Here is a 15,286-nt window from a genome sequence, read left to right as displayed (position 1 = left end):
ATCATTCAGCACTTGAAGCGAGGTAGGAATTAGGCTAGCTTTTCATTATGCTGTCAAAATAAGATGATAAATTCTCAGAGGTATTGAATTTACCAAATAATTTTCAGCTCTGCATTGCGTTTGTGGCAGCCTCTAGGTCAACACTAATGTTACACATTCCACATGGATACACGCAACCGTGAGACAACATCCACCATTGTTCCTCTTGTAGTAGGGTTGGCACTCCAATCGACTGTGGCTTACGGCAAAAGAAGTCGCATCTCATTTGGTGTGTGTGTGTGTGTGAGTCCAAAGAGAAAAAACTGATGCAGAAGTAGTTGGAGGTACAAGATGACTAAGAGAAGCTGGGCAATAGCCACTACCAAATTTTTTTCCATAAATTGTAAAAGGATGCAGGTAAAGATAGAATTGGGTCTGGTAATGCGCGTGTCTGTAAACACCATCGACAAAGAGACACAGCCGATCGGCTTTCATCCATCAAGCCCCGAACTACCATCCCCTTCGGATGTCACGATGAAAGTAGGCAGTAGGGGTCGCAAAAATTTCTTTTTATTGCATAGCTAGTATGCGACTTGCATAATAAGGAAATATATTCAATGCAACCTCAAAATAGCTCGCAATCAAGGCAAATTGAACTAAAACGAATTGCACTTAAATGTCTCTGTTGAAGGCAAAACGCATCGTATTCAGCCCATCAAAGAAGAAATAGTCAATACCACTTGCTACAGCCTAAGACCAATTGTGAACATTCATTGTAATAAGCTACTGTAAATATGAAAAATACATCATTACCTTCCTACTTATGGATGCCAACTAAGTCTGTAAGCATAATTTTGAGCATTCTTTATTTCTACAAACATCTAAGATTTTAAAAATATTTTGGAAGCTGCATTTTTGGTTTTAATCAGGTTTCAAAATGGCCTAACTAATGAAGTTCTTTAATCATATTAGTTTGGTTTAGTTTTATTCCTCGTCATAGTTTCATCGGAGCTTGAGGCTCCGCTTTTACGCATTTGCTAGGCTCCATGGTTCCGAACTAATTCAGTAGTCTCCAGTCCTTCCTTGCATTGGCAAAATATATTTTGCCTCATTATTTTGACTTGTCTCCCAAAAGGCTGATGGGAGAATCCGCGACGACTGCAAAGGGAAGGGTTGAGGATGATGTTTACCTTTGGCAAATAACTCAACCTTGCCCTTTGTAAGAATTCTATTTGTGACTAAAATAAAACTAACTGTGCCTGTAAACTATCTGAATAGTTTCGTTGTAAAGCAATCTACGGTACGTATACGAAGATGCCAAGATCACCACATCCTTGGATTGCGTACTTTCTCTGGCTTTCCTATCACACAGTTACTTTTTTGATTGACTTTAATGCAGAACACATTTGAGGCATTTGGTAATTTTTTTGCAATGACTTTTCCAGAGCAGCATCACGTAAGAAGTTGGCTACAACCTAGCTAGATTTTGCTACAAAATGTAGCCTCCTGTCTAGGTACGCACTACGAATCCCTTCACTCAGCCAGTCTAAATATACTTGTCATGGAAATTTTATTTATTTTTTCCCTATTTATGTTTGAGTCACTTCGAATTGCTGGGCCTGCACTTAGAAAAAATAAGGAATAGACGGACAAGCAATTCTGCATCATCATCTATCATCAATGGTGAAGTGGTGCAGGGTAGAAAGCTGGGAGAAGGATGTAAGTCTGAGGGGGGCAAAGTGTTGATTGGTGGAAAGGGCCGTGCCACCTTGTACCGACTCCGTACTTTCGTCACTTCAAAGTAGCTTAATGAACGAACCGAACTCTAATGACGGGATTGCAGGTACACTTCTACGCCAACTTTGACTTCAAATGCGACTTACACTCCTCTCAACAATCCAATGTCTATAAATTTAAACCCATCCGCAGCTTTGCAAGCTCCCACTACGTTAGATTGCTTAGACCGGTACAAGTTGAAGTTTGCCTGCGAAGGCGCCTGCACACGCCAGATGTGGAATTAGCTACATCGCAATGTGAATGCCTCAGTCCCTTCTCTCGAGCATCGCCAATCCTGCCACCCACGATTTTTTGTCTCCTTAGGCAAACTTCCCTCCCCTCCACATCCTACAATGCACCGCTTTAACTCTCCGTGATACGTCATCATCTCGTCATCGACATATGAAGGCCGTTCCACTAGTCAATCGTCGAGCCAATTTCCGGTGCGTGTTCATCTCAACCGCATTACCTATTCAAACAGTTGATGCTCGAAACTGCTTCGAATTCATGCTGCAATCGCAGTACCTATTATACCATTTGGATTGTGATCAGTCAGCCATATTTTACATCTTGATACCATAAATGCAAATCGTCCTCCGTTTGCTATATGTTGAATGAAGTGCCGTGGAATCGCGTCGGATCACGGCTAATGTCTTGTTGATAGGTAATTTGGAGACGAGTTTAGAGGCGCACTTGCAGTCGCATTTGTTACTCCATTCTACGCCTCTCCCTCCCGCCAAGTAACCATTTTGCTCCGACTACTTACTATTGACAAGAAACAAGTAGTATAAGGGGGCGATTTTAATTGATGCCGTTTTATGGATCGGCGTTATACGATGTGGTGATAAAAGGTACCGACTATAAGCGAATCCGTTGTTTGTTGTAATAAAGGAGTGTCATTTAATATGAATCGAGTTAACTGATAAAACTTGGCCTTGTGAATAATGAGGCACACACACTAGTTGGTGGAGGTGGGAGTTGGCAATACCCCGAAACCAACTTCGTGGTGGTGGGTCATTTGCTTCTTTAGAGATACAAGGCAACATTAGCCTTCCTTTATATCCAATCTCGCTAGTTGGTCTCCTCTTCCATGAGATACAGTAATGATAGCTAGTTTACACCACACGCGAGTATAAAATAAAAACGCATTAGTGAATGCCGATGGAGTGATTTCGTTGTAGCCTCATAGCTCTTGAAATTTCCGGACAATAATTCAAAAAAAAAAACGCCCTTTCATACTACCGTTTCTCGTGAACGGTAGTGTGGGAAGTAAGTGAACCAGGGTTAGGTGAGTCGGATGGAGTGCTTGTATTTTCAGTGGCTTCTCATTCCTCACTCTACCAAAATTGGAGTGAGCTGTTGCAAGCATACTAAGATTGTTCTTTTCCGCCATCTGCGCTGAACTGGCCAACCCCTTGATTCGTCAACCTGCGACGAAATGGTCACCGTATCATCCAGCTACTGAGCCAGCATTGCTTGCGTCTTTGTCAGTTAAAATTTCTTATAACGCTTTGTGTAATGGGTTGTGTTCGCTTCAACAGCATTATGACCTGTTATTTCCATTTTACCTGTAGGCTAAGGATCAATTATTTGTTAGCTAAGCTAGTAATGCAACACCAGTTGCCTATTTCGATGATGTGATATGGTATTTACTTAAGAAATGGCGAATGTTTCCCAAAGTTTGCTGTTTCCCGATGGCATATAGGAAAGCGGTACCACTTGCCTCAAACGTCTCCAAGTATGCATTTACATCACCTTCTTGACATTTCCATTGCTGTCTCCATTTTGAAAGCATAGTTGGGCAGATCACGCCAACTCATGAACACTCAAACAAAAGTATGAGAAGGTGAGTGAACCTGGATATCAAGAGACACATCATTTCTTGAGTGGCAACACCCACTACAGACGAAGGTTCCCATTATTCTTATCATTATGTAGCATATCACTAGTTTACAAAAGCAAGTGTTTTGGGACATACAAAAATTAGTACAACGCCAATTATTGCGACATGTCTTTCCTCCGACTCCAATCAACCTACGAAAGAATAGGCTAGTATGTCAGATTAGTAGCAAAGGATACAAAGGACACCAAAATTGCATAAAAAAGTTGCGAATGCCATAAAATTGACGTACATGTGTCTATCATTTGGAGTCTACTGATATTTTTCTGGAAAAACAATTATACGATTCCACAGTTATTGAGGTGTAATTACAGACATTTGGTAGGACTTTGCAAATACTTGTTGTCCCACTTCATTCATTGATAGATGTGCGCTTGAAAATAAACAAAACAAAATTCTGCAAGAAGTGGAATTGAGCACATCTGAAATAATTCGGTCTTAGACCAATTATATTTTTCACTGCTACTTAACAAATATTTAGTTTGGCCTGCCATTTTAATTTTAATACGAAATTTTTTGCAACCGAGCAAATACCAAGTGCAGCTATAAATTCGAGAAAACTGTTGTGCCTCCTGTCATTACTGTAGTCCTACAAAGGCAAAGCAGCGACATTAGCAAGTACTATTTACCAATGGCAAAATATGCTATTTTCAAAATTCCTTTAACTGCGCAGTAGACGTTTCATGCCTTATTGCTAGTTTAGTTTCAGTTGAATTCTGTTAAATCAACTCCTTGTTGGTAAATATATCTTAGCTAACACCTATAATAATCCTGACATACAGTGCAATAAAATTATCTACTTCTGCTATTAAATTGCTTTTGTAAATGCTGTTCCTAAACTCAAATACTGCCTCGTTTAGCGCGTAAACTATAAAAAGCCTTGAGGTCGTGACCTTGACGCCAAACGAATTCAATTATCCGGTGTTTTGAGATGCGAACATGCAATTACTCGTGCTCTTGCTAATTTTCTTATTAGGCTGCGGTGTTTGGATTAACCTTATCCTGCAAGATGGTTTGATTTTTCTTATCGTAGATAAGCACATCGTAGATTATTTGAACGACATTTATTACTTTGATACGGGCCTGGAGTCGTTGCTCCCAGAACATGCTATAATTTTTCATGACTCTATTGCATAACCCTCAACTGACCACTCACTTTGCCAAGGACTTTTTACATATTAATCAAATACGATTTCTAGAAATGAAGAAATCTACACCACTTTCAACATGTCATTTTGTGCTTCGACGAAATTGGCGACTTCTTAGAACCAGCTAAATATTCTACCTCATTTTACATTAATGGGTTTAGATTGCATTCATCCTAACCTATTTTGTCATCCAACCGACATATTTGCTCATTTTCCCAGCCATTTTTTTGCCTACCTTCCATTACATTAAAGCACACGCTCATAAAGATGAGTGATGCACGTGGGTGCTGTCGGTACCCAAGTCAAGGGGCCCATAGCAACTAATTTGGCTGAATACCCGACTTCGACTTAGAATGAGTAAGTTCAAGCTCGCCTGGGTATCCGACACCCATTGTCTTTCAATTTAACTAGAGACGCATATTCTTTTGCACCCGTATACACGCATCACCTAATATTTCCTATTCACACATCCCGCATCTGCCGTTCACGTGCTAAAATCTGTTAAAAAAATCTTTTAAAGCCCGATTATAAAAACGTGTTTGCACGTGAACCAAAGTTTTGAGTCACAGCGTTATCACTAAAATCACATCTCGTGGATCTCAGCGTACTTCGGTATCTTACGCAGTTGTCAACCTCAAAGATCAAGTAGTGACTCACTCATATACAACAAATGTGGTATAATCGCGGGTTCTTCCATTGTTTTCCACTACTGTTTTGACGTGCAATAGCTGTATTTTACTCTAACTTTTGCTCAAGGCATCAGCCCATCTCTCCTTTTCTAGCACTCCTGCATGCCTTCTTTCACTACACCACAGTTCCTCTGCTATCCTTATACGTATTGTGCGCCGCCACGTACAACCATGGGAGTCCTTTTACAATGACCGGCAGCACAATGAGCAGCAGTGTTCTACCTGCGTTGAGCCCAAGGCAACTGCCTGAAAATCGCCCATCAGGAAGATCGCCTCGCCATAAACCCTTTTACACTGCAAAACCCAATTCGGTTTGCCAAGCACTCTTCCAAAATAGGCTTTTTTGATAATGACCAAACGCTTATAATCTCCTCTGTAGGCTTTCTTACTCACTTAGTAGATGGCGGTTTGGTGCCCTAACCTTCACAATGAAGTGTTGTCCTTTTTGTCTCCTTTCCACCAGGACACCAGTCTTAGATTCCAAATGGTTATTCGTTGGGTTTAGATGGAGCCTGCTGTAAGGACCCTAGTGGTAGTAGACGAGAAAGTTGTGCTAATTTTTGCCGACACAAAACTATCAGTTAAGTTGAGCTGGGATGAATGAATGGAAGTGACTACTCCACACCTGCATTTCAATGCAAACGCAGATCAAAATGACGACTTCTGTTTTAAATAATGCAGACCCACTCGACCCTGATCCAAAGGCATGCCGAACCAGTACTTAGACTTGGAAGTACGAGGCAGGCATTTACGACAAACATCGTTTCAAATCTAAGCCTGAGTAATTCCATTACGTAGATAACTAGCCAACACGCTAGAAGGGGTTGTGAGGCCGAAAAGTTGGTTGGTTTAACTAATTTCCTCCTCTTTGCCTCCATTTTCAATGCTTTTTGATTATTTTAGCAGCAGCATTTGGTCAGTCAGACTTTATGTTGTCTGTTGAAGCCTGCTAGATATGTGATCAAAGAAGTTGACTTAGTGTGCTGCATCAGCTTACACATCAAGTAGGTCTACTGAAGAGAGTTGTCTCTACCGAGCCTGTGCCACAGCATTGTAAGCTAGATTGTGGTCGCATGTAGCGGTTTAAGCAATGTTAAGTAATTTGACGTTGTAGTTTCGATATATGGTTTGTAATGTGCTTTTATGGACCTATTTGGTACAAAGGCTGTCTTACAGGTGTGTTCTGAAGTTGTCACCGTCACCTTAACCAGGTTATAAGGCTATGATGGAGGACTCCTCCACCCCTTCCTCATATAAGGAGTGGTGTTAAGGGTTGGTGTGTTGCGATGCATACTATTGTCGTGGTACTGCAAAGCAGTCATCACCGACTGCGATTACTTGGCAATTCTCTGTGCTCACTTCAACAGCATAATCGCTTGTAATTTCTGTTTTGAGCATTGGCTATAATTCAACCATTTGTTAACTATTTTCCAGGCATAACAATGGCATCATACTAAACGCGAGCTCAATTGCTTTATGACCAAAATGGGTTTGATAATTTAATAGTGATTTCGCATCCCTTTACGTAGTATGAAGCAAACCCGTTTTAAGAGCCTCTGGTTTATCTATATGGAAATTCTCGTATGTCTTCAAGACTTTATCCTTGCTTATCTGTGCTATGCAAGCTCGTCCTCTGCAACTTTACTCGTTCATCCTACCAGCTATTTTGCTTTGGATTTGTGATATTCAGTGTTGTTAAAGTAGAACAACAGTTAGTTGCATACTTGGTGTTAAAATGAAAAAGTAAGAGGAGCTTAATTTTGCCAAAAATTTTGTAAGGAATACGGCACTTATCCGTGTTTAAAGGGCACTGCATAAAAACGCTTTATATTAAAAGTTTCTTGCACAAAATCCTTCCAAAAATAATTGGATGCAAAGAGCAGTATTCATTCAAAAGGTAGCTGTATACTTGAAACAATTTCAGGTCTAGAAGATTGAAATGAATAATAGAAAATCAATGAAATAGTGTTTGCACACACCACTAGCCAACGCTGAAATCAACTAAGTTAGTGTTTCCAACTGAAGTAACATTTTCCTTTGCCCCTGCTAATCATTTTATACCCAATTTGCTAAAATTATTTTCTATTAAAAATTTAGAAAACATTTGCATTTAAAAAATGACGCATTATGGAGCGAATAGTTTGAATAATCTAAAGCTTGAGACCTTGACGTTGAACGAATTCAATTGCCCCAAGTATTGAGCCGCAGGGATGCGATTACTTGCGTTCTTCCTACTTCTTTTGTTATATCGTGGCGTTTGGAGCAATTTAGTTCAACAAAATGGTTTGATTTTGTTACGTTACAGATAAGCAATGTGTAGACTACCCTGAAGATATTGATTACCTGGATATGGACCCAGATTCATTGCTCGCAGAAAATGCAATCATTGTTTCAAATGCGACTTGTGGAGAGAAAAAACGTGAATATTATTGCAGACTGGTCGAACACGCTGGATACGATTTTACGTACGTCACAATGCTGTTAATGGTGTTGTCATTGATTTCCAATTGGCAATGTATAAATTAAGCAATATTCATTTGCAGAGCTTTTAAAAGGACGAAGCGTCAAGTTTTTACTTATCCACAAGACGCTCGCACATACAAGGACGCTGACGGTAGCTTAGTTGAGTGTAATTATTGTGACGCACGGGATCCAAATCTTCGTCATCCAATCGAATACGCTGTTTCCGGTGATTCCAATTTATGGTGGCAGAGCCCGTCTCTGGCTGAGGGTCTTCAATACCACGCGGTCACCATTGATATTGATTTAAAGCAGGCGAGCCACTTTTCAAGCAATGCTGCTTGCTTTATCCAGAGCGGTGGTCTGAATATGCATTCTCCTTAGGTCTACCAAATTGTCTTCGTTCTTCTACGCATGGGTGATTCCCCTCGACCAGCGAATTGGGTCCTCGAAAAATCGATTAATGGACAGGCCTTTCAGCCCTGGGTTTTTTTCGCCGAAAATGCTTACCAGTGTTATACGCTTTATCAACCTATGGTCAACGGCACACTTCGCATTACCAGCGACTCCCGTCCCCACAAACTGGGAAATACTGAGGTTTGTTGGTTCTCTACCTATGCTTTCTCATTTTTACGGTGATAAAACTGAGTTATTTGGTCTTTCTGACAGGTTTATTGCACAACATACTTCAGCCAACCGCAAAATCTTCAAGCAGGAGAGATCATTATTCCGCTAACGGTGGATCGTGAGGGCGCCTCAACGTCTCGCTTTGAAGCAAACAAGCCAATTGATCCGGAACTTATAGTAAGTTCCTTAGGAGATCTTACATTTTCCGAACGATTTGATCTGTCATCAAACCCACTCCGGCCTTTAGGATTTTCTTTCTGCTCGATTCGTGCGTTTGAGGTTCCAAAAGCTGCAGACTCTCTCAGGTGATTGGATGACCCTTAGAGATCAGCTTGATCCAACGGTATACAACAGGGTTAGTTCCATAGGATACTTGTGTTTGATTATGCGTTTGCATAGTGTATGTTTTATGGGACCTCATGTCTTAGATACTCTTGGTAGTCCACCAATGATCAGGTCTTTTTAGGGGTTAGATCACAAGCGGCATACATTATATTGACTGTTTTTAAACAAAAAGTAAGTGTTTTTAGGGTGTCAAAACTTCTCCTTTTGAAGCAAAAAAATGACGCATTAAAGCTGTAGAATAAACTTAATTGCTTGACAATCAACCGAAATTCAACTGCACATGGTCTATCAATCACTGTTTGTACCTGCGGTGTATCCCTTTTAAAGTACTTTCTAGAAATTTAGGCTTTTTTTCAAAAACTAAGAACCGAGGTCTTAAATCGAGAAAACGGCTTTTTCGGTTTTTCTCAATAGTATTATTATTCGATTCGAAACATCAAAATTGGCGGAAAATGCATCTGCAACAGCCATGCCAACACCTGTGGACGTCAAATTATCGACGTAAGTGACAACGAAATTAGTTTTTTGCCAGTGTACTATTTAAATGTCAAATCGCAATCAAAAAACCGGTCTCCATTGTCCTTCCTAGGGTGTGCCAAGAGCGGTCTGCGATTGTCAGCACAACACCTGCGGCTACACTTGTGAGCGATGCTGTCCGCTCTTCAATCAACAACCCTGGAGGCCTGGTGCTATGTGTGAAGGTAGTTATTTTTCTAAAAACGGTGGTTCATTCTAAATGAATTAGAACAATAAATGAGTATTTCAAGTTACGCGTACATGCGCCAAAACAAATTGATGTCTCGGTTATTCGTACAATTAGAGGGAACTTGGATCTTTCTTCTTCTCAGAATGCAATTGTCATGGAAAGGCTGATTCCTGTGTGTACAACCAGACAGTGGCCAATCTTCAACTCAGTCTTAATCGCTACAACGTGCGTGAGGGAGGCGGTGTCTGCATTGGATGTCGGGTGGGTGTCTCTCCTTGCATCCAATTGCACTGTAGCATCAGCACCCTACCCTTCTCCTCTATCCTATAGGAACGAACCACGGGTATCAATTGCGAGGACTGCAGTCCCGGTTACTATCGTCCCCTGAATGTCGCGCCAGAGGCTAAGAATCCCTGTGTCCCATGCAACTGCAACCTGCACGGATCGACGGGCGTTTGTGTCTCAAATGATGCGATGATGCCGGAGAAGGTGAGTCCCTTCGCAAATCTTTTGAAAGTCGCGCTTCATACAAATTCAAGCCTTCTGTTCAGGATGGTTTTGGCATTTTATGGCAGGAAATATCAGAGGGATTTAAGATTTCGGTTAGGGAGGAGAAAAAAAAACTTTTTTAACGTTCAAATTTCATTTATACTCCGCGAACGGAGAGGGATTTTTCTCACCTCCTTTTTAACTGCTATTGAGAAGGTTTTTAACGGTCAAATGGACAGGGAGGTCTTTTCCAGTAGTCAAAATATTATTCTTTCTAATTTAAATCTTTTGAACTTTGTAACCAAACAGTAGCGGGTGAGGGGGTCGGGTCATGTGGATGCTAAAGGCATCGTGCACCCCTTACCTCCCCTCTCTTCAAGACGAGTAGTCAACTTCAGGTGAACTGTGGTAACAAATAAACTGACACGCCACAGATGATCTCTGACAGGTCACGCAGTAGCCGATTCCAAGACAATAGCCTTCTTATGTGTGTGCGTGCATGTCGTGGTGCAGTGTAGTGTTTACGTTGACCGCAGGTTCTCCTACTGACCATGCTAGAAGCCTGCTTGACCGGACAGATGAATGGATGGTCTAAATAAACTGTCCCGCTACTTGTGTGTGTGATTTTTCAAGGGGTTAGTGCGCATTCTACTGCACGAACTATTGTTCTGCCATGTTTTGGCATTAACTGTTAGTCACCGATCCGCTGCCTTGTTGGACTACTCCTGAGGCTGGTTTGCTACTAAGGGTCATTCGGAGGACACTCCAATGAGAAGAAACGCCTTCTGAAGGCTATAATGGACTGGTTTTTTAACAAGATTTCTAATTTCCACCCATTCAAAACAACTCATTGACGAGATGGTTCACTGTTGATTCTTCTCAGTAGTTTGGCTAATCATGAAGTCACCTCATTTCTCATTACCTGATTCTGGTTTTATTCCGCTTATGTCCTAATAGTACTTCCTCAGCAGTCTTCTTACCACCATTTGACAGTAGATAAACGTTTATGATAGCTTAGTTGTTAAAGAGACCATCTTGGAATGCGCTAATCCATCCTTGGGGGTAGTTGTAAGAAATTATAACAAATGAAATTGAAAAAGAATAAGAAAGAGGTGAGACCCTGGTCAACTGAAGTGTAGATGATTGGCTTCGGAAATCCTCGTCCCATTTTAATTCTGGTAAGGCTTCTCTTCCAAAAGAGAATAGAACGTCTTCGATAATACCCGAAGACTTGGACATAAATTATCCATGACCCCGATAAGTCGAAGAGCTACTGTTGCAAAGTTTACCTCCTTTAACCATCATCAGTGACCGTCGAGAAGCCCATCCAATACTTTTTTTCTTTGAACCTCTTCAAATGGCTAAAACCGAAATACAAATCCTCGTTTTAACCAATTTTTGTAAAAATGAATAGAGACTCTTATATACAACTTCCAATTTACCTAAAATATAGAAAAATTTGCTTTTTATTGACAGTTATCCCAGCAGAGAAACCCCTATCCATAAGCGCACTGTCATCTTACAGGTGTAGCATATACTACTGGGGCAGAGACAGTAGTATGCAATTGCTTTAAAAAAGCGTTTTTAAATTCAATATTTACCAGTTAACCACCTTTTATGATCCGCCCTAGCAACCTGGTGACTGCATTTGCCGCGAGGGTTTTACAGGCCGCCTCTGTGATCGATGCGCGGAGGGCTACTACGAGTCGCCCATCACGCCCGGCGAGTGTCTCAAGTGCCCCTGCGACGTTGCCGGTTCTCACAGGGGTCAGGGCTACCGCTGTCAGCCGCCGTGCAACTGCAAAGTAGTTCTTGCTAAAATTTACCCGAGCAGTTGGTATTTTGACGCTTAGGCTGATCGCTGTTATTTTTGCCGCCCCCTAAACTTCTAGCCTAACGTGGATCCGGATTCGCTATGCAAGGCCTGTTTGCCAGGACATTTTAATCTGGATAACGAAGATCCGGAGGGTTGTCAGGCCTGTTTCTGCATGGGATTAAGCAAAGAATGTCACAGTGTTTCGGTATCAACTGCCAGAGTAAGCCATTTCCGTGGTTATCATTAACTTGAATGGCACTTATTGAAACTACTTATTTTGCATTTTAGCGTCTCGAACAAGAGGGGAAATTAGGAACAGTAAGTGGAAAATTTTCCACACCTTTAATAGGCGAATCAGTTTTGCAGTAAATGTTGCCTTTAAATGGATTGTAAGCATTTATCAAACTTGCTTTGTGGGCTTATAAATTCTCATGATGTTTGTTTGGTAAGAAGATGATCCAAGTTGATTAGTTAATTTCACATGGATGACAGCTACTGTTTATCTGTTTATATGGTTGAAATATTGTTTTTCAAACTGGTTTTCACATAAACACTTGACAGGTGACTGACTGGGGGGTCCTAGCATAATCAATAAATGCGATCTCTCACGAATGGCACTATTTGTAGGTAGGCACACTTTGCCAAGAAAAACTCATTCTCGGTTGTCCGGATGTCACTACTTTAATGCCTTTACTTTTAGTGCTTTCAGTAAAAACACAAAAATTTACAAGGTTCTGAAAGTGACTCCTCAAGACCTTCCCCTTGAAAATGGTTTTGTTTTGAAGCTAGCCTTAAGCCTTCATGTTGCGAAATTCTATCTTGTAGTAATATGTCATATTTAGAAGTGATTGCGGCTAAACTCATTGTCTCCAGATCATTAACTATCGGTGTGAATCCCTCCCTCAAAGGTCGATACTCTAGATGGGTGGAGTCTCGTTGTGCCCCCATCTCCTCGTTCGCTGCCGGTTCCCCCAATCAGTGCCGGTGCATCGGTGGAGGCGGCAGCTTCGACTCGGATGCTCCGCATAAGCTCCGAAGACGCCGAATTCTCCCTCGGTCCTCCCGCCGCTGAACCGAGCCACGCCACCTACTGGAGCGCTCCTACTATCTATCTAGGCAAACAGCTCACTGCGTATAGGGGTTACCTGGAGGTCATCACGCGCTTCGCTTCACCGTCTATTCGCTCCACTGCCGCTGTCGCTACTTCGGTGTATGATAACTACACGTTATCGCGAATCTGGATCACCGAGCCGGATGTTGTGATTGAGGTTAGGGCTCAGAACCAATGGCACTATCACCCTCTCTAATTTAGAGGGAAGAAGAGGAGAATTGTATTACTCGAGATGCTTCCAAGTGGTACAGAAATAGTAAAGCTAGGAGAATTACTTACAGTACCATAGCCATTCATGGAAAGCGCTCAGGATGGATGGTGGATTGTTGCCAAGACCTACACGAATGAAACACCATTATTAAAATTTCATCCTCGACGCTCCTCTTAGTGACTGCGCTGAGATAGGAAGACCAAAACCTGCGAGAAATGCCAATGCATTGCGCCAAGTTCTTGACAAATCTGTCGCCCTTTTATACTTGATTCCCCCGTTTCTAGGGTCACGGAATCCGTCTAGGCTACAGCCCATCACCAGAAAACAGACAGATGCATCGCGTTCAGCGAATTCGCCTACATGAGTCAAATTTTCGCGTGTTGGTTGAGGCAGGCAGTGGCAATTTGGATCGCATTCCCATCCACCAAACGCAAGCCATTGGCACTGAAAGACAGCCAGCCTATTCGGCTTCCACTTATGAACGAGGAAGGTAATTCCGATCTCATTTGAATGCCAAATTTTGCGGTTAATGGAATTCTTTATTGTGTTTCCACCTAAACTGTCAACACAATTAGTTGAGTTGTCTCAAATGAGTACTAGAAGGCCAAATTTCCACCACCTTAGTGACGAAATCTATCAGAAGGTCTTAAATGTCAACCAGTAGGAGCTAACTGTGAGCATGGCGTGTGCCAATCTGCATTTCATTTGGCTACTGATGGCAAAGAGGGTTCTGTTCTCGTAAAGTTACGGTACTTTGATTGTCCTTGACCCTTGTCCATCTTTAGCCTATCCGTAAGTAATATTGGCCAATCAGGGGGACAGAACGAGAGCTCAAGTTTTGAGATGTTCCAGGATGTCGAGAAAGTAGATGTTTTTTGAGGTTGCAGACATTCTCGAAACCCAGAGAAACTCACTGAACTTCTCCTTTGCAGCAATAATAGGGTGGACTACACGAGAGCCGGGCGACCAGCAACCATTGTGGATGTTATGGCGGTTCTCTCGAATGTGACGAAGCTTTATGTAAAGGCGCGATACACTGACGATCAAGCATATTCGGAGTGAGTTTTCCTGCTAAACACAAAAATGACAGCTGGATTGACGTAAAACGTAAAGTACTGCCTCATCCTTATCTGCCTTCTCTTGATTTTTCAACAATGAGAGTGAGAAATGGCACCAAACTTTGCCATATTTCCTTGCAGAAAAGCGCTCTTTGGTTACAGATTAAATGTTTTTACCAGATCCGTCCTCGTCTTCTGGTTTCTAGACTCCGTCGTGTTGCTATGGAGCGTGCAGAACGCAGAAATAACACCCACATTTTGCTGGAAGGGATCCGCAGCGTGGAGGAGTGTCGGTGTCCTCCAGGTCATCGGGGCACCTCCTGCGAGGAATGCGAGACAGGCTACTGGCGTGACCCATCCATCGCACTCGCAGGTCAAGGTCAGGATGGGGCGATTGCAGCTTTTCTTGGCCTAATGAACCCCATTTATCGACGTGTCTGTGTACCCTGCGAATGCAATGGAAGGGCGGATACGTGTGATCCGAATACGGGACACTGTCTGGTGTGTTGACTGGTCGATGTCGATGATACTGAAAAATGTTTCATTCTTCATTAGTTGGTATCAAGATCATGTGGCAATCTTACGAATTTGAGTGAATTTTTTCACTGACACGGATTCTAGGTTGCTTAAAAGCAGATGATTGTTGAGTCGAACATTGCCACTATTAACAACCCTCCAGGTAATTCAAACTACGATCCCTGGTAAATTTGTCCCATTCACCGTCCTGTAGAACTGCAAGTACAACACGTATGGACGAAATTGCGAACAATGCGCACCGGGATTCCACTTGGATCCGACCAAGTTTGGATCAGACATCTGCCAGCCCTGTGAATGTCCCAGCCTCTCGAATCATAAGACCAATTCCTGTATCTCCCTTTCCGGCAGAAGTTTGGGCTCTTTCGGGTTCCCTGTTGAAAAGCCTTATGCCTGTTTAGATTGTGAAGAAAAGTGAGTTGAAGAACTTCAGCATT

General features: G+C 42.0%; 2 protein-coding genes across 2 annotated transcripts in view; both read left to right on the top strand. All coding sequences in view use genetic code 11, as the record gives it.

Moving 5' to 3' along the window:
• Window positions 1-390: 390 nt before the first annotated feature.
• EGR_07742 (hypothetical protein) lies at window positions 391-5,742 on the top strand (the record flags this gene model as incomplete). The annotated part of the gene is made up of 3 exons (XM_024496991.1): window positions 391-519; window positions 2,080-2,198; window positions 5,586-5,742. The coding sequence occupies 3 exons, from the start codon at window positions 391-393 to the stop codon at window positions 5,740-5,742; spliced, it is 405 nt and encodes a 134-aa protein (XP_024348614.1).
• Window positions 5,743-7,841: 2,099 nt separating this feature from the next.
• EGR_07741 (Laminin subunit alpha-1) overlaps window positions 7,842-15,286 on the top strand; it is a gene marked incomplete at both ends in the record, with an annotated part of 23,031 nt that continues 15,586 nt past the window's right edge. The window contains 16 exons of the mRNA XM_024496990.1: window positions 7,842-7,957; window positions 8,036-8,240; window positions 8,337-8,549; window positions 8,622-8,756; window positions 8,827-8,934; window positions 9,339-9,425; window positions 9,514-9,625; window positions 9,773-9,891; window positions 9,961-10,119; window positions 11,751-11,924; window positions 12,012-12,155; window positions 12,844-13,203; window positions 13,542-13,747; window positions 14,145-14,315; window positions 14,522-14,816; window positions 15,046-15,263. Coding sequence (XP_024348613.1) covers window positions 7,842-7,957; window positions 8,036-8,240; window positions 8,337-8,549; window positions 8,622-8,756; window positions 8,827-8,934; window positions 9,339-9,425; window positions 9,514-9,625; window positions 9,773-9,891; window positions 9,961-10,119; window positions 11,751-11,924; window positions 12,012-12,155; window positions 12,844-13,203; window positions 13,542-13,747; window positions 14,145-14,315; window positions 14,522-14,816; window positions 15,046-15,263 — 2,822 coding nt within the window. The remainder of the gene's footprint in view (window positions 7,958-8,035; window positions 8,241-8,336; window positions 8,550-8,621; window positions 8,757-8,826; window positions 8,935-9,338; window positions 9,426-9,513; window positions 9,626-9,772; window positions 9,892-9,960; window positions 10,120-11,750; window positions 11,925-12,011; window positions 12,156-12,843; window positions 13,204-13,541; window positions 13,748-14,144; window positions 14,316-14,521; window positions 14,817-15,045; window positions 15,264-15,286) is intronic.

This window comes from Echinococcus granulosus, assembly GCF_000524195.1.
Source record: "Echinococcus granulosus chromosome Unknown EG_S00085, whole genome shotgun sequence".
Taxonomy (NCBI): Eukaryota; Metazoa; Platyhelminthes; class Cestoda; order Cyclophyllidea; family Taeniidae; genus Echinococcus; species Echinococcus granulosus.
The sequence above is the reverse complement of the archived record's forward strand: the minus strand, read 5'-3'. Positions and strand labels throughout refer to the sequence as shown.